This window comes from Colius striatus, chromosome 3 (genome assembly GCF_028858725.1).
Source record: "Colius striatus isolate bColStr4 chromosome 3, bColStr4.1.hap1, whole genome shotgun sequence".
In the NCBI taxonomy this organism is placed as follows: Eukaryota; Metazoa; Chordata; class Aves; order Coliiformes; family Coliidae; genus Colius; species Colius striatus.
Genome location: NC_084761.1, coordinates 17,080,231 through 17,098,496, shown reverse-complemented (window position 1 = coordinate 17,098,496; position 18,266 = coordinate 17,080,231). Strand labels below are relative to the sequence as shown.

General features: G+C 49.3%; 1 protein-coding gene across 3 annotated transcripts; it reads left to right on the top strand.

Moving 5' to 3' along the window:
• Positions 1 to 1,352: 1,352 nt before the first annotated feature.
• ZNF598 (zinc finger protein 598, E3 ubiquitin ligase) lies at positions 1,353 to 17,600 on the top strand. Of its 3 annotated transcripts, none has more exons than XM_061992120.1 (12): positions 1,353 to 1,625; positions 4,437 to 4,549; positions 6,457 to 6,586; positions 8,755 to 8,966; positions 10,400 to 10,617; positions 11,287 to 11,404; positions 12,442 to 12,623; positions 13,862 to 13,931; positions 14,549 to 15,312; positions 16,091 to 16,226; positions 16,938 to 17,082; positions 17,213 to 17,600. In XM_061992120.1, the coding sequence occupies exons 1-12, from the start codon at positions 1,440 to 1,442 to the stop codon at positions 17,558 to 17,560; spliced, it is 2,622 nt and encodes an 873-aa protein (XP_061848104.1). In that variant the 5' UTR covers positions 1,353 to 1,439; the 3' UTR covers positions 17,561 to 17,600. The 3 variants fall into 3 exon arrangements, with proteins under 3 accessions (XP_061848104.1, XP_061848103.1, XP_061848105.1); XM_061992119.1 differs by having other exon boundaries at positions 13,859 to 13,931; XM_061992121.1 differs by lacking the exon at positions 1,353 to 1,625 and adding an exon at positions 2,515 to 3,137 and having other exon boundaries at positions 13,859 to 13,931.
• Positions 17,601 to 18,266: the final 666 nt, after the last annotated feature.

Below are 18,266 nucleotides of genomic sequence, written 5' to 3'. Positions count from 1 at the left end.
TTCCTGGGCAGCCTGTGTCAGGGCTCCCTCACCCCAACAGTAGATTTTCCTCATGTTCAAGTAGAACTTTTTGTTTTCCTGAAGCTAATTATCACATTTGCATAGACATTTGCACACAGCCTGGGCCTCTGCAGACCGTCCATGGGATCTGGGGCTGTGTTTGGTGGTCCTTTGTGATTTTATTGAAGAGGTGTCTCTTGGTGTCCTTTCCATGAGCTCTCAGTTCCTTCTTCCGTGTTTGGTCTTTGTCTTAACTCACCACTCTGTAGGGTTCTCTGGTTTCTTATCTTGGCTTTGCTGGGTTATCTGCACCCCTTTAGTTACAATCTCATCTGAGACCTCGTGTGACAGTTGTGAGTCAATCCACGTCTGTTTCTCATCCACTTGTGCACACATCGGGCAGGGCCTCCTCCTCTGCCCACAGATGGGCTCCAGCTCCTCAGGGACTCACCGGCCCTGAGGGGACACGGCTTGGCCTCTCTCCGGGGCCTGCTCAGGGGCCACCGGGTATCACATGGCTCCCACGGGCCTCGGGGGACAGCAGCGAGAGGCGGCGTGAAGTGCTGCGCTGCTGCGGGGACCGCTGCGGGCGGCTCGTCCCTGTGGCCAGTGACAGCGAGGCGTTTGGGACTGCGGCGCTGCGGGAGCGGGGCCAGTGACAGCGAGGCGTTTGGGAGCGGGGCGCTGCGGGAGCAGGACCGGTGGCGGCGGGGCGTCTGGGAGCGGGGCGCTGCGGGAGCGGGGCCAGTGACTGCGAGGCGTTTGGGAGCGGAGCGCCGCGGGAGCGGGGCGCTGCGGGAGCGGGGCCGGCGGCGGTGTGACGTTCGGGAGCGGGGCGCTGCGGAGAGGGGCGCTGCGGGAGCGGGGCGCTGCGGGAGCGGGGCCGGCGGCGGTGTGACGTTCGGGAGCGGGGCGCTGCGGAGAGGGGCGCTGCGGGAGCGGGGCGCTGCGGGAGCGGGGCCGGCGGCGGTGTGACGTTCGGGAGCGGGGCGCTGCGGAGCGGGGCGCTGCGGGAGCGGGGCGCTGCGGGAGCGGGGCCGGCGGCGGTGTGACGTTCGGGAGCGGGGCGCTGCGGAGCGGGGCCGGCGGCGGTGTGACGTGCGGGAGCCGGGCGCTGCGGAGCGGAAGCAGCACGGCCGCCGGGCGCTCTGGGACGGCGCTGTATGGCCGGGCGCTGGAGGATGCGGCTGACGTCAGGAGGAGCGGCGCTCTGGCGGCCATACGCCTAATCGGGGGCGAGCGGCGTCGCTCTGGGCGGAGACTCGATGGTCAGCGAGGCGGGCGCCGCGTCGGGGATCCGCCAGGGCGGCTCTCTATGGTGGGGAGCCTGGCGGAGCGCCGCGCCGTGCCGGGAGCCGCTCTAGGCCGCCTCTCGCTGGTGCGGGCGGTTGCTAGGCGGTACGGGGCCTGGGCCTGGGCCGCGGCGGGTCGGCGCCGCCATGGCCGCCTCGGCCTCCGGCGCGGCGGCGAGCCCGGCGGACGGGGCGTGCGTGCTGTGCTGCGGAGAGCTCGAGGTGGTGGCCTTGGGCCGCTGCGACCACCCCATCTGCTACCGCTGCTCGGTGCGGATGCGGGCGCTGTGCGGCGTGCGGTACTGCGCGGTGTGCCGGGAGGAGCTGGGCCAGGTGAGGCCAGGGCCGGGCTCGGGCCGGCTGCCGCGGGGCGGGGGGAGGCCGCGGGCCGGGCCGGGAGCAGCTCCTGAAATCCGCTGAGTGGAAGCGGCAGGCGAGAGCTTTCTGGGTTTATCCGGCGCCCGCTCCGCTCCCAAGGCGTGCGGGCGCCGTTCAGAGCGGGTGGGAGGCCAGTTGGAAACAAAATAAGAGGAAAAGGGAATGTAAAGGGGACGTTTTGTTGTTTGTTTCATCAGCAGGGCTTGCTCTCCGAGGCTGGTGTTACGTGATCGCGGATGACTCCATCATCCTCGCGAATTCCTGATTGTTTGAGCTTGCGGGAGAACATACTTTGTATTCTTTCAGGGCTGGCTCACGCCCTGCGTTACAGCACGCCGTGTCGCGCCCGCCTGCGTGAGCCAGGGCTTGGGCATATGCTTACAAAGTAGTTTCCCCTCAGTTACAATGTTTCTGGAGTACCTGTTTTCCTCAGGGCCGGCTGGTGTGATGGCACAGGGCCCCGCTGCGGAGTCGCTCAGGCTGGGCTGGACTCAGCACAGCGAGCCATCTGGAGAAACGTTGTTCAAGGACGTTTATAAAAATAAATCCTCATCTCAGAATATTTTTTCCTGCAGAATTGATACAAAGAAAAACAAACCCTTTAGGAGGAAAAGAACCAGTGCTAGCAGTGAATGAAATATGCTGAGATGGTTTAGGAAATGAAATAAAACACATTAGGGGAGAGAGCTCTTCCCCCCGTGAAAGGGGAGCCTCCACCAACTGTACTGTTGGCATGGGCTGCTTTTCAGCTCCAAGGGTTGGAGAGATTGAAGGTCTCAGGCTCTGCGGAGGCCAGAAAGGTCGATGTGGGATTTAAGCTGAGTTTCCTGGCACATGAATTGCCTCTGTGTCTACAGAAAGAAACTCTGTGAGAGTAGTTTTAGCTCTGATCATCCTCTGAGGATCAGCTGCTCTACTTCTCCCATTTTAGGAAGAAGCAACCTGTGATGTTGCTCGTTATCCTTAAATTCACTTGTCTTAGGGTCATGGGTCAACTCTTCAATTTCAAGAGCTTTTCGATTTTGTAACATTGCTGTATTGTGTGGCCTGAACTTTAGTTCATTCGACCATCTTTCTCCCTCCTTTATTAACTGTTTAAAATGATCCTTTTATTATAGTTGCTTGACAAGTTATTCTTTTTTAGTGGCCATGCTCCTTTTCTTTTTCCCTCTCTCCTTAAGTGCCACTACAGTACTATTCACCAATCTGCCCCAAGGAATGGGAAAAAAGATATTGAGGGACATAAATCACATCAAAACTACTGCTGAATGAGCTGAATGTATATGTAGGACCCAACCTCGAGTCTCTTAATTTGCACAGTGTGTGTGGAATGAGCACAGGCTGCCAAATCTCAGATGGTGCTGTACTGAGTGATGCCAGCAGCAGCATGTCCAAAGGAAATAGTGCTGTGAAAATGAGTGGCAGGACAGGACTTGGTGGAGGAGAAAGCAGGATATACTTGTTATGGTAATATGTCCTTCCAGTGATGCATAATGGTTACAGTGAAGTTAAGAAGGATTCCTTGTTGACCTGTAAACTAACCCTGACGTGTACTGGCATCAGACTCTGCCCCTGAGCTCACTACCTATGTGCGATTGCTGTAGGAAGTTGTGTTGGGCTCCTGTGATAACATCTGCATTTCAGCAATCCATTCTATTCCTCTCTTCTAAGATTCACTTGGGGCCGGCATGAAATGTTGATGAAACTTCATCATAATGAAACTTTTAAAATAATTTGAGTTAGATGTAGTTGTTGTTTATAAAACAAAAATTAACTTTTGTTTGTTTTAAGCTTGATATTTCAGCAAGCTATGTGTCTTTTGGTTAACTTAGCAGCCCCATTGTAGAGACAGCTTTAAAAAAAAACCCCACAAAACCAGACACAAAAGACTTGTTCTGTGGTATTTCACCCCAACACGGGAAGAGGAATGATTTAACAAGACTGAATTATGTGTGCACTAGGTGATTGGATGGGGTTTTTTTAAGGTTTTAAGTATTTCTAGATCAACAATGTAAGCACTGAAAGGGGATAACTATGTGTGTGCCTCAGCTGTTCTGAGCTGGTACAAGATAGCTCCAGTGGTTTCATAAACTTTGCTGCTGCCCCAGAACTTCCCAAAGTGGGAATATCTGCAGGAGTGCAGGAGGGGGCTGCTGCAGAAGGAGGGATACAGTACCCTTAACAGCTGCAGCACCAGAGCCAGGCTGCCTGGGGGTCAGTGGGAGCAGCTGTGAGCAAACAGGTTCCCCAGAAAGGGTATGTGGTACAAACCCTTTGAGAGGTGGTGTACCCTTTTTGTTTCTTACTTTCCTGGTAGTTGGAAAGAAGAAAGAGGGATTTCCCAGTCACACTCTGAGTAGTGTCGCTGTTTCTGAGCAATGTCCTACCAGGAGGTAGGAGGTAGCTGAGTGCAGGGCTCATGCAGGCATTTGCTGCAGAAGGGGTTGAATTAGTTGAAGATATTCTTAGCGGTAGGAAAACACCATAAAAGAGATTCCTAATGAGTGCAAGATCCAAAGACCAGGCTAGGCCCATCCACCTTCATCTGAGCTGGGAGCTGGTAAGGAGCTTTAGAGGGACAGTAACTGGGGTGGTGACAAGCAGCTCGGACCAACCCAGAGCTCTGCAAGTGTCATAGAATCATAGAAAGTGTCACCAGGCTGTGACGAGTTCACTGACAAACGGAGTCTGTGCTGAGGAGTTTATCTGCAATGCCAAGACGGTGCAGCCCGAGCGTGCTCTCACTGATTGCTGTGTTGCCTGCAGGTTGTCTTTGGGCGGAAGCTTACGTCTTTCTCGACAATAGCACTTAACCAGCTGCAGCACGAGAAGAAATACGACATTTATTTTACAGATGGAGATGTTTATGCTCTGTACAGGTAAATACTGGGAGCCTTCCCGGAACATATCCCTAAAGCAGCCCGTTCTTATCTGTGTTATGTGGCAGGAAAGGCATGAGTTAGTATCACAGTGGGGTTTGGTTTCCTGGGAACAGAGCGGCTGCTATCCGTTGGTCACCGCACAGCACGAGTGGCTTTGTTGGGATGAGAGGCTGGACACAAACTACCACCATCAGCAAAGGGATCTTCTCCTCGAGGCTGGGGTGTTGGTTTCACCCACGCCTAATACGGAGTGTTGCTCTGTCAAGAAAAGTTGCTCTTTTGCTTCTTTAGCAGCAGCAAACTCGCTGAAGGGCCTCTCAGTCCTTGTGTGGCTGCTATGGACATAGGTAAAGCCTGAATCACTGTTGTAATTGCATTTATTGCTGTGCTACAGAAGGACTAATAAAAAACAATTGGACCAAACCCTGTATGAAAAGGAGAGCAACCTTGTCTGCCTACAAGGATCATAATTCTAAGTGGCAGAGAAAAAGGGCTGTCATAGTTTAACCCCAGCTAGCAGCTGAGCACCACACAGCCACTCACTCAGTCCTTCCACAGTGGGGTGGGAGGAGAATCAGGGGAAAAAAGTAAAACTCGTGGATTGAGATAAGAACAGTTTAGTAACTACCATGAAATAAAGTATTATAATAAAAACAATAAAATATGTAATAGCCACAATGAAAAGGAATAGAACAAAAAGAGAAACAAAACCCAAGAAAAGACAAGTGATACCCAGTGCAGTTGCTCCCAGCCCACTGATTGATTTGCCCCTCCCTGCCATCTCCCCCCAGTTTTTGTACCAGGCTATGTACCATCCTATGGTATGGGATGGCCCTTTGGCTGGTCCAAGTCACTGTCCTGGCCATGCTGTCTCACAGCTTTTGGGCACCTCCTTGCCAAAATGGAAAAGTCCTTCACTTAGGATAAGCACTACTCAGCAACAACTAAATATAAGGGTATTTGTTATCAGCATTATTCTCACACTAAACCCAAATAAGCCCTGTACCAGCTACTGGGGAAAAAATTAACTCTGTCTCAGCTGAAACCAGGACAATGGTAAAAAATGAGGCATCAGCATCCTGGTCTAAAGTATTGTTTTATGGCATGCTTAATTTGAGAAGTTTTAGGATAATTAAAAGCAGTTAAAAGGAAAAAAGAATGAAAAAAGCTGAATGCATGCAGGCAGCCATACCTTTTCCGTGGAGAAGTGTGCATTATAGCCAGCCGGACTTGGTTGAAGATTGTGGCTTTGCTGCTGCAGTTAGTTTTGCATGGTTTCATACTTGTGGACTTGGGGAATGTGTCTAGTGAGCAGGATCAGTCAATATGTGTGCCCATTAATTCGACCCCAGTGCTGGAAATGCACCTGATGGCTGGAGAGTCACTGAGATCCCACGTCTGTGGGCAGTGATTGAGTGCGAGGGAGCAGAGTCTCCTACTGAGACTCAGGCTCTGTCTTCAGCTCACGGTGGGATTTTTGTTTGATTGGTTTTCCCCTTCCTTTTTTATTACAAGTCTTTCTCTCTGCCCACTGCATTCCTCAGCTTGAGCATAGAAATCATCATTGAATTGGGTGTGAGCGTTGCATGTAGCAGCTGAGTCCTCAGTGAGCGAGGGGTAGTTGTGTGGATGTGTTACAGTCCATCAGCATTTTACTTTTCATGTTACACTGTGGCTGTTCTGCTCTTCTTTTGCACTTGAAACCTCTGTGTAATTTGGTTCTGTTCCTGACATAGGACAAAGTATTCTTGGAATAAGCGGGATGCTGGGCTCCTTACAGATTTCTGGGGGGGGGCTATAAAAATGTGGCCTTCTGCCACCAACAGGATATTCCTTTTCCAATGAAGGTATAGGGTGACTGAGAGGGAGTCGGATCATATTTAGAAATGTTTCTTGTCCCTTAGGAAGCTGCTGCAGCACGAATGCTCTTTGTGTCCTGATGCAAAGCCATTCAACACCTTTGCAGATCTGGAGCAGCACATGAGGAAGCAGCATGAGCTCTTCTGTTGCAAACTCTGTGTTAAACACTTAAAGGTAAGTTAGTTCTGTGTTTTAAAAGGTGGGAAGGAGGGCTCCTGCCTTGTATGACCAACAAAAGTCCTGAGGGAGGTGGGAAGAAGGGCACACATATCTTAGAAAACCTTTCTCTGCCTGCCTGCAGTGCGTGTTTTAAGTCTGTTGTCTTTCATAAACTGAGTAATGAAGGATGCCTGGAAGTTCTCAGTGGTTTATATTTTTTAAACCACACCATATGAACAACTTTCTGATGTTAGCTCCTCTGCTAACAGCTCTATGTCCATACTAAACTGTCTGGTAGGATGTTAATCCTGAGTTGTAGGCAGACTGTTAGAACTCTTTAACGTTGGAGATTCAGTGTCTTTTTAGACTTAACGTTTTAGCTCATGAAGTCACTACAAGTGTGACCTTATTAAGAAAGTGTTTGGTGTAAGTTCCGAAAGCAGAATGCATCATGGAGTGATGGATTTATTACTCAGATCAGAATCATTGTTAACATTTACAGTTGGATCTTGTACAGGACGAGAATCCATCTTGCTGGTTTAATGGAACGTAATTGTATTTCATTATCTTCTTTATTTGCTCAGAGCAAAGTTCCTGTATCTTATGGAGTTGACTGGAAAACAAAACTCATTCTTGCCTGCAGTTGAGTTCCTCTGTGTTTAATGTACATCTGTAGAACATGACCAGGGGCTGTTTTAAAATGTTTTACAACCTACTGAAGATAGCTACTGGAAAGCTGAGCCATCTATGTCTGAAAAGATGATGGATATTGAGTCCTAAAACTCCTCCTCTTGCCTTTGCTGTCATCATCCTTTTCTATTTCATTTTAATCTCACCAGAATTTTTCTTTGAAGGGCTGGTGTTCAGTCAGCCAGGTGATGATTTTTCACAGCCTGAAAGTCAGAACTCCATCTTTTCCTGGAGCTGGAGTGGGTTTTGTGTGTCTGAATTACTTGTTGGACGCAATCGGCCGCCGCTGCTACTCAATGCATTCTAGGACTGCTAACCTCTAATAGCTGTCAGCATTCCTTGTTGTTGTTGTAAGAGGGAATCTAATGCATGAATGTATGTACACTGGGTCTGTATGTGTGTGTGTTTCTCTGAAACCAGTATCAAAGTGGAGAGTTGTATTTATCCTGTGGTGCCACAGCTGGTTTATGCCAACTGAGCTGCGGTTTACTGCCAAAAGGGATTGAGTTAACCTGAGCAGAGACTAATACTGTTGGATTTTTGTACAGGGCTAACTCTGAGTGAACTGATTTGACTCTTTCCAGGGGTCATGCAATCACTAGAGCAAAATTCAAGGGAAGTGGCCAGGGCAGGGCCAGACCACTTCTTTCAGTTGCAGTGTCTGTTGAGCTCTTCTGAAGAGGTGCTTCTACACACAGCTTAAGCGGCCATCACTCAGGGAAAGTCTTGTCTCTCCCAGATGATTCACAAACAATATTAGGACTCATCGGCTTTTAATTTCAGAACATTGCAGAGGTTTTTATTTCACAAAAGAACATTTCGTGTTACTAATACCCACTGGCAAGTTCTTACACTTGCAGAAGCTCCAATCTGTCAACTTTAGCTAAGCCAAATGAACTCTTTCCCAGAAAAGTTAACAGTCCTTGTCTAGGCGAGAAATAAAGCCTCTTCTGTTCTCAAGGCTGTGTTGATCTTTTTGGCATCTTCAGAACCCTTCCTACCGAAATAGCTGGTGTGTTAGTAGGGACAGAAGTTGGTTTATAACACACAATTTGTTTACTGGACTATATCCTTTGTTTGTAGCTGTTTTGGGGCAGTTGCTGTCTGAGGAAGTAAAACAGCTCTCTTTGAGGATGCAAAATATGCTCATAAATACATATTTAGGATTTTTTTGTTCCCCACCAGAGATTATAATTGTATTGTGTTATGTTAATACCAAGAAAACAAAGGTGAAAGGGAAGAAGGTGAATTAGGTCAGCTTGCAGTGTTTGAAATGAGTGAAATGCAGGTGGGATTTAATTTGGATCTGTCGCTTGGATTCTGTCTCCTGCTTACTGAAAGCTTTAGGTGTCGGTTGTCAAATTGTGCCTGTCTGAAGCAAATGTTCCACTCCTACAGATGGACAGGTTGTGCACAACCTGTCCGATTCCATTTTGTTCCCTGCTCACAAGCAGGAATAGATACACATACATCTGTCTATATCATTTGCTCAGATTTTCACCTACGAACGGAAGTGGTATTCCCGGAAGGACCTGGCGCGCCATCGCATCCACGGCGACCCCGACGACACCTCCCACCGCGGGCACCCCCTCTGCAAGTTCTGTGACGAGCGGTACTTGGATAACGATGAGTTGCTCAAACACCTGCGGCGGGATCATTACTTCTGTCACTTCTGTGACTCTGATGGTGCTCAGGAATACTACAGGTTTGTGCAGGTGGTTTATTCCTCTTGCTGTAGCTACAATTTGAAGGGAAAGGTTATTTGGGTCTACTCTCGGTTTTGGGGGTAGTAGCGCCTGAGGACAGGGGGCAGGAACGTTATCAGGTTCGCTGCAGGTTCTTTTGTTCCTCAAACTGGTAGCTAAAGTAGTAATTCTCTGTCTAGTTCCTGTTTTAAACTTCATTAATGTGTCTGGTGTGTATTAAGAAGAGTGTTGCCAGCAGGTTGAGGGAGGTTCTCCTCCTCCTATACTCTGCCCTGGTGAGGCCTCATCTGGAGTCCTGTGTCCAGTTCTGGGCTTCCCAGCTCAAGAGGGACAGGGAACTGCTGGCGGTAGCCCAGCACAGGGCTACTGAGGTGATCAGGGGACTGGAGCATCCGTGACACTCCAGGTGAAGGACCTCAAAGCAGGAGGCTCTATTCCTTGACCACATCTGCCATTCAATTGTGTGGTCTTTGGCAACTCACTTGAACATCTTTTGAAGAAAGGCTGTGGGACCTGAGGCTGTTTAGCCTAGAGAAGACAGAGGAAGGATCTCATCAATACTTACAAGTACCTAAAGGGTGGATGTCAAGAGAATGGTGTGACATTTTTTTCTGTAGTCTCCAATGACAGGACTTAAGGATAATGGACATAAGCTGGAACACATAAAGTTCCACTTCAGGGAAAATGTCTTTGCTGTGAGGATGAGGGAGCACTGGCACAGGCTGTCCAGGGAGGGTGTGAAGTCTCCTACTCTGGAGGTTTTCAAACCCACCTGCACGTGTTCCTGTGCATCTTGATGGAGGGGAACCTGCTTTAGCAGGGGCTTTGACTGGATAGTCTCTAGAAGGCCCTTCCAACTAAAACCATTCTATGAATGTTAAACATTAAAAGTTATATTTTGCATCACAAAGCAGCTGTCTGCAGCTATCTAGTGTGTTGACTTTAGTGTTCCAAAGGTCATGTGCAAAGCAGATAGCAGTAGGTTTTCTTCCACGTGATACTTGCCATATGGTGAGGTGGACACAATGGGATCCTGTGTTAAGATCTTTATCGACTGGAACACAAAATGTTCTGTTTAAACATGAGAAAAAACTATTTTACTGTTCAGGTGAGGGAGCCCTAACACAAGCTGCCCAGGGAGGGTGTGGAGTCTCCTTTATTAGAGATCTTCAAGACCTGCTGGGACATGTTCCTGTGTGAGCTGATCTAGCTGAACCTGCTTCAGCAGGGGGGTTGGACTAGGTGATCTCTAAAGGTCTCTTCTGACCCCCACCATTCTGTGATTCTATGACTGTACACATGTGGTTTCAACTTGCCTGGGGATAAAGGCAGAACCAACTGCCTAGGCCTGTCTTCACCTCACCAGAGAGGCCATATGCCACCTGTAGCACACTGCTTGGAAGTTGCAGCTCGGCCTCTTCTGTCTTTGCAGTGACTACGAATACCTGCGGGAGCACTTCCGCGAGAAGCACTTCCTGTGCGAGGAGGGCCGGTGCAGCACGGAGCAGTTCACCCACGCCTTCCGCACGGAGATCGACTACAAGGCACACAAGACAGCCTGCCACAGCAAGAGCCGGGCAGAGGCCCGCCAGAACCGCCACATCGACCTCCAGTTCAACTATGCTCCGAGGCACCAGAGGAGGGGTGAGGGTAAGCGTGGCCGGGCCGTGTGAGGCACGGAGACATATCCATTCTTACTGTGTGGAGGGTCTTCAGGAGCATCTGGTGAACGTTTCCCAGCATGGAAGGAATTCTTTACAAGGAGAGCGGGCGAGCCCTGAAACAGGACCCTGAGAGGTGGCAGAGTTTGTCCTTACCCTGGGCAACCTGGTATCGTTTCAGCATCGCCCTGCTTTGAGTGAGGGGATGGAGGAGATGACATCCAGAGGTCTCTTCCCACCTGAACTGTTTGACAGCTTTTTCCCCCACCATGTGTGGATTTAATGGTTATGCATAATTTTAGGAAACTTGCTGAACTTCTGCTCCAGTTTGTAATTATGTGAATGTTTTACAGTTCACGCAAACTTGTGATGAACACAGACCACGAGACCAGAGTAGCATGTCCACTTAAAGACTGCAGAGATCAACATACATGTGGACTTTTCTTCCCTGTGGAACCATATGTAGAGATCTCTGCATAAAGCACAAATTACTGGCTGACAATACGTGGAATCTATCTGCTGCCCAATGTCTTTTAGTGCAGCAGTCCTGAAGGCTGAGTACTTAATGATCAGAAATAAACGGTGGTAGATTTGTTTGTACCAGTATCCTTTAGATTTTTCCAGAAGTGGCTTTGTGACCTCCATCCCTCCTGTTTAGGTGTCATAGGTGGAGAGGACTATGAGGAAGTGGACAGGTACAACAGGCAAGGCAGGGCGGGCAGATCGTGCGGCCGAGCAAGTCAGCAGAACAGAAGAGGCAGCTGGAGATACAAGAGGTGAGTGGAACAATGTTTTGTGGACTTCTACTGCTGCTTAGTGTTGAGTTTTACTCACCAAAGAGTGTTTTGGTGGAGCAGTAGGAAGGAAGTGAGTACAAAACTTGGAAGCCCCATAGTGAATCCTTAGTTGAGAGTAGAACTGGCTTTCACCCCAAGCTGAAGTGATGCTTACATGCTTGGTGGAAGTGAAGTGATTTTGTGTGAAGTTTCAACTCTCTGGAGTTGACACAGGATGTAAACAATGGTATCTTCCACTTGTGGGTTAAGTACTCAGCCCTAAGTTAATTCCAGCAACTGTTTTTAGGCCAACTTTTCTAAGTAGAGTTTTCTGAAGTAAGTGACAAGCATTTGCAGGTTTAATGGTCTTTGTTCTGGGTTATTGTGACGTTCCTATTCAAAGGACCACGCTTGTCATGGAACTAACAGATCTCAGTGTGGCCAGACTGAGTGCTTTGGAAAAAGAAGAGGGTTAAGTATTGAAGTGAAACTTTGCATTTATATGTCTTTTGATCCACACGAGGCCTGAGCACTTTACACATGCTGCACATCTGTTTCTTCTTTTCCTCGCTAGATGATCAGCTGGTTCATCACTGACAGTTTACCTGGGGGGAAAAAGTCCATGTCTGAGCACTTGTGTGTTCACATGTGTGGATCACACGTGTGTTGAGAGTTCATGACAAACCATGTCTCCAAGAATTACTGTGGCCTATGAATATGATTTCATACACTTGGAAATGAGTGGGAGATACAGGTGTCCCCATGCATCCTCAGTACTGTCTCTCCCAGTTCACCCCAGTTTCTTCTGGCCTTGATTGTTACTGCCGCATGTAGAACTTGTGGGTCCAGGGGGTGGATGTTGCCCATCTTGCAGCCTGGGCTACGGTGGGCTTGGTTTAGCCTTCTCCGCAGGTGGCAACAGCAGAGCAGGGACAGTCACTGACCGGAGCTGACACCGGAGAGGTCAGAGCTGGAATGAGACAAAGCTGCTCAATTGCCCTTCCTGTTTGACTAAGAAAATGTTCCCTGTCCTGTAGGGAAGAAGAAGACCGAGATGTTGCAGCAGCGGTCAGGGCCTCCATGGCGGCTAAACGGCAAGAGGAGAAAAAGCGGGTGGAAGACAAAGAGGACAGCAGCAGTAGAGGGAAAAAGGAGGACTCGAGGGATTTTGAAGTGCTCAGCTCTAAACGTGTGCCAAAGTCTTCACATGATGCTACAGGTTAGTGTTGAACAGGTTCTGCAGCTGCAGGGAGGTGTGGTGGGTCTGGAGATCAGCCTGTCCCAACGGGACTCACCATGTGTTGTCCTCAGGCTGGGGGAGAGGACAGAGCTGTGCAGAGTCTTAATCCAGCAACATGGAATCGCAGCGAAGGTGTCTGGGCGGGCTGGGGCCCTGCAGCAGCCTGGGCTTGAAATGGTGCTGGGTACAAAGACTGAGTGCAGTTCACACACAGCAGTCTGGGAGGTTTTTCTGTTTGGGTTTTGTTTTCCCATCTGCATCGATACAATCTAAAGAATGTGCCATTTCCTCCCCTGGCATGCAGGAACTGATTTATTGTGATGCTTGAGCTGAGTTTCTCCTGTTTTGAGAACGAGTTATTGCCAGTAAATTGTGTAACTGGTGAAAGCAAACCTTTCACTGTTTTGAACCAGGTCCAGTTTGGGGCAAATAAATACGATGCAGTGATGTTTTGCTGTTACCAATGCCCCAACTCCATTTTCCACCGTTTCATTGCTACTCCAACAGGATTCCCACTGAAAGATCATGCTTTCATTGAGAACTGAGAGCTCTCTTTGGATTTTAGGGACAGCTTAGTTGGGGATGATGGGAAAGGCTGTCTCCCCAGCTACCTGCCCTGCTTTCACCACACACATGTGTGCAACCAGCCTGTCCCTGAGCTGCTGCAGTCCATAGCGTGGGATTTGGATTTTAAGGCAAATCTAAATTCGAGTGAGTTCTGTTTCAGTTTAGAATGACTGCCCAAGGACTAACTGCTGAGCAGCTCGGGCATATGGGCAGCAGAGGAGAGGCTTTCCAAAAGAAAGAAGCCTTGGATACATCAGTTGGAGGCACTGACCATCCCCATGCAGGCAGTTGAGTAGTAAGCTGTGGTTGGCACATGGAGAAGATTGCTGGGGGCAGCAGCATTTCCATCTCTAAGGGGTTCCCTCACTAAGTATTTACCAGTCCATGGTTTGCTCCTGTCGAGTGTCATGAACCTCCCACATGCCACAGCCAGTACACAGTGACATAATGGTGAGTGCAGTTAATGGAAGGAAATAGTGATGATGGATTTAAATTGTTCTTTTGGTATGTCACAGCTAATTACATCATCAGCTGCTGAAAATAGGAGTTGCTAATGCCTCTGTCATGTTCATTGATAGACTCCACTCTGAAATGAATGGATTTTAGCTGAAAACATTTCTTTCCTCTCTTTGTCAATGCTCCAAAAGAAGCAGCTGCTAATGGTGCTCTAAGGCAAGATGACTTTCCAGCAATTGGTTCAGCAGCAGGACCTCTGCAAGGGTAAGTTTGTGCAAGGCTGCAGCAACGAGAAGGCAGAGTTAGAAACTTACCTGTGCTCTGCATTCCTAGAGAAAATAATTTTACAGGATCACTTAAACTCCAGATGCTCCCCCCTGCCCTGGCCCCCTCTGCCTCGAGCTCTTTCTGTGCCAGTCATCTGGAGGAAGAGTATCAGCTGACATCCCAGTTCGTGGGCTGACCTGTTGCTAGTGTGATTTCAGGGAGATCCTCAATAGTCTCCATTCCAGCCATTTTCACTTGATAGCTTATCTTGAAGGAGCTGTATACTGTGTGTTTTAAAGTTCACCATCATCTGAAATTGGTGGTGATTAGTGGAGTGTCTTTGCAGGCTGTGTGTACAGCTCTGGGCTAGGTGAGGTGTACCGAGACAGTACTGGTCACACAGTGTGGCTTGTGTGCTCTCTCTGAGGAGACCCCTTCCAGGCACAGCTCACAAGCCCAAGTGTGTTTGTGCCCTGTTAGCAGCTGGGTCACTTGTGCCACCCTCAGCAATCGTTTGAGGGAGAATGTGGACAAGTATGAAGCTTGTTGTGCCTGTTGGAGCTGCGCTCGCTCTGCTGCAGCCATTGAACAGGCTGTGCTTTCCTTTCTCACAGCTCTGCCCAGCTAGCAGCAGTTAAGCTGAAAGAAGAAGACTTCCCAAGCTTGTCATCCTCCTCAGCACCCACCATCTCCTCTGGGATGTCTTTGATGTATACAGCGACTGCAAAGAAAACAGCTTTCCAAGAGGAGGATTTTCCAGCTCTGGTGTCCAAAATGAGGCCTAACAATAAAACAGTAACTAACATCACATCTGCGTGGAACAACGGTTCCAGTAAAAACGTGGTCAAAGCCATGAGCAACCCCTGTGTAAACCAGGGAGCCAAAAAACCATCCTCCTTGAGTGGCACTAAAGGAAGTAAGAAGAGCAATAAACTCTCTCTGTCAGATGATGAAGATGGCGGTGGTGGTTTGACCACCCAGGAGATCAGAAACACACCGACAATGTTTGATGTATCGTCCTTGCTGGCAGCTTCTACCTCACAAACTTTTACTAAAGTGAGCAAGAAAAAGAAGATAGGGGTTGAGAAGCAGCGAGCAGCCTCCCCACACCTCTTCCAGGAGACATCTTTTCCCAGGTCATCGACTGAGAAGCTGCCAGAAGCGGAGCAGACAGCGAATGCCTCCTCTGCTCTTCACGGCCCCGACCGACCCCCAGCCGTTGTGAATGGTCACTTGGAAAAACCCTCAGTGATCTGTAGTACACCCAAAGACCCCCCTGGCCTTAAAAAGCCCACAGTGACTAACAAATGCCCTTTACCTCAGGAAGACTTCCCAGCCCTTGGGAGCTCAGGATCGGCCCGAATGCCCCCGCCACCAGGTAAGCACTGCGGGGCTTGGGTGATTTGGCTTGGAGGCAGCATGAAGGAATGTGGGATGTGGCTGGGGTGCATAAACTGCTACTTAGGGCTCTTCTGCAAGGATCAGGGCTGCTACCCACACTGGGTTAGGCCTCAAAGTTCCAAAAGGCAGCCTGGGCCACATGGGTGGGCTCAGCTATCCTCTGGCATGCGATTGCAGCAGTGGCAGTGTTGGGATTCCTCTGCTCCATGCAGCTGCAGTTGTCTACTCTCTGGGAGCAGCTTACAGGAGCAGCAGCTCTTTACCTGCTGCTGCTTCTCTGATGAGCCGTGCTGACACACCTCTCTGCTTTATGCTCTAGTTTGGACGTTTCTAGGGGCAAAGGGATTCTCTTTCGAGCTGTGGCCTGGGCCTGCTGGTCCTTCTCACTTGGCTTCTTCGGTCTCTTCTGTTCTATGTTTGCAGAAATTTAATGCCCTGTTTGCTTTTAGTGCCATAATCTTGTGAAACTGGAGTCCCAGGGTAGCCAAGATGCCTTAGGGTGGTTTTGATGCCAGCAGCATCAGCAGACACCTGCAGAGGTGGTTGGTTCTGTGCTGCTCTGCAGACACTGCTCGCTGGAGTGCGCCGCAGCATGCGGGTCCTGGTGCTGCTGTGACTTTGGGGGTGACTCCTGTTCACCTTAATCTAAAAGTGGTTTTCATTGTGGCTTTCAGCCACTGGTGTTGATTTGAGGCAGTGTGTGGGTGCCCCAAATCTGTGCTTTAACTTCTTGCCTATCCTCTGCTTTTGTCTAGGCTTTAACACTGTGGTGCTATTGAAGAATCCTCCACCGCCTCCGGGACTGTCGGTGCCTGTCAGTAAACCGCCTCCAGGTTTTGCTGTTATTCCATCCACCAATATCTCTGAACCTGTCACTACATCCTTGAAAGAGTAAGTAGAAGTCCTTTGAGTTAGCGATAACTTTACCTATTGCATCTCAGTTACGTCACATGGGCCTCAACCAGCTCATGAAATACCCTCAGTTTTGGAGAGTTATGTAAAAGCACAAGAGTTGTTTGGCTGCAAGTCTGAGGAAACGGCAACCTGCAGTGTGGTGTGGCAGCTCAGACTTCTGTTTTTTTCCGTTTATTTGGAAACCTGCAGCTTCAATGTATTTCTTGCCCTCTCCACGATTCCATCTGACTCCCAGGAACAAGGTGCTGAAGCGTGTTTTCCTCAGTCACCTCTAAATGCTCTGACCCTTCCAGTCACTGTTCTGGCCAGGGCCTTTCTGGGCATTTATGGGAAAAGGGAGGGGAAATTTCTGTCAGTGTAATGCAGGTGTCTGTGTAGGTCTGTTTGGATTTGTGACATAGTTTTTGTTGCTCATGTCTTTGCAGTGCCCCCAACTTACTCCACAGCTAGTCAGGGCTCCTTTAAACTTGCATTTTAAACACTCTGTTTGGCTAATGCTGGAATCTGATGCAGTAATCCCCCAGGACATGTTTCATCCTCCTGACAGGACAGCTATGGCTGCCTGGGGTAGTGGCATGGGTGACTGACAAGGAGAAAGGGGGTGCAGCCCACGGGAGAGAACAGCCCAGTACCAGAGACCCTGCAGCACTGCTGTCACTCAGTCACTTCTGGTCTTTTCACACACAGGCCCAAACCCTGTCATGGCTCCTACCTGATACCTGAAAACTTCCAGCAGCGGAACATTCAGCTGATCCAGTCCATTAAGGAATTCCTGCAAAGCGACGAGTCCAAGTTCAATAAGTTTAAAACTCACTCTGGGCAATTCCGGCAGGTGAGTGTGCCAGAGCCCTCGGCTTCCCCAGACCCTCTGCTCTGGGGGAAAGGGACTCCCAAGGGGTTGTTTTTTTAACATATCTATCTTTTTTTTAATCCTAATTATTGCAATTCTCTTGTCACTGAAGGGTCTGATTTCTGCAGCACAGTATTACAAAAGCTGCCGAGAGCTGCTTGGAGAGAACTTCAAGAAAATCTTTAACGAGTTGTTGGTGTTGTTGCCGGACACAGTTAAGCAACAAGAACTGCTTTCTGCTCACAATGACTTCAGAATCAAAGAAAAACAAAGCTCAAACAAACCCAAAAAGAACAAAAAGAATGTTTGGCAGACAGACTCCAACTCGGATCTCGACTGCTATATCTGCCCCACGTGTAGGCAAGTGCTCACCCAGCGGGACGTTGTCACCCATAAGGCTTTGCATATCGAGGATGAGGAGTTCCCTTCCTTACAAGCCATCAGCAGAATCATCAGTTAGCTTTCCAGAAGGCCAATAAAACCCTCTCTTTCTCTCTGAATATGCACTTTTTGGGATGAGGTTGGCAGCGTGGTGTGGCTGAGAGGCAATGGAGCGGTCGGGTACCTGGTAGGGAGCCCTCAGTGCCGAGGGTGAGCACCCACAGCCAGAGCTTCCCCGGCCCCAAGTAGATTGAGGCTGAAGCTGCGGGGTGGGCAGGGGGTCACCCTGCTCAGTGACACCCAAGAGCTGAGAAAACGCCTTCTGTGCTGCAGACTGACAGGGGACATAGGGAAATAAGTGTCTGGTTTGGGGATTTCTTTCTCTTTTTGGTGGTGGGGGGAGGATTATGAATTATTGAGATGATGGGAAGCAGAAGTGGCTTCCCTTAGAGTGGGTTTTTTTTTTCATTTGGTGATGTATCTGTGACCATAAGGATCACAGTAGTTGGAGTTCAAAGGTGCAGAGAAGGAAAAGATGCTTCTGGCTGAGTGAGGCAGCCCCAGCTTCTGGCCGTGGACACGGGGCTCCTCATTGCTGAGGGAATTCCCATCCCCATGGACTGATCCATGCCACGAGCCCAACGGGAGACTCGCCTCTGACCTTTCATATACCACATTCTTTAAAGAAACTCATCTTTTAGCGCTGCATGGAGAATAACAACGTTCTTGGCCTTGCTTTCTGTAAAGCACACTGTACCCCAACATTACTTACAGCGCTGTGTTTC

Excerpts from the sequence above, each read along its gene's own strand:
- ZNF598 (XM_061992119.1), top strand. The coding sequence starts at position 1,440 with ATGGCCGCCTCGGCCTCCGGCGCGGCGGCGAGCCCGGCGGACGGGGCG. Across the intron at positions 12,624-13,858 it reads GTCTTCACATGATGCTACAG|AAGCAGCTGCTAATGGTGCT; the intron begins GTTAGTGTTGAA and ends ATGCTCCAAAAG. Across the intron at positions 17,083-17,212 it reads ACTCTGGGCAATTCCGGCAG|GGTCTGATTTCTGCAGCACA; the intron begins GTGAGTGTGCCA and ends TTGTCACTGAAG.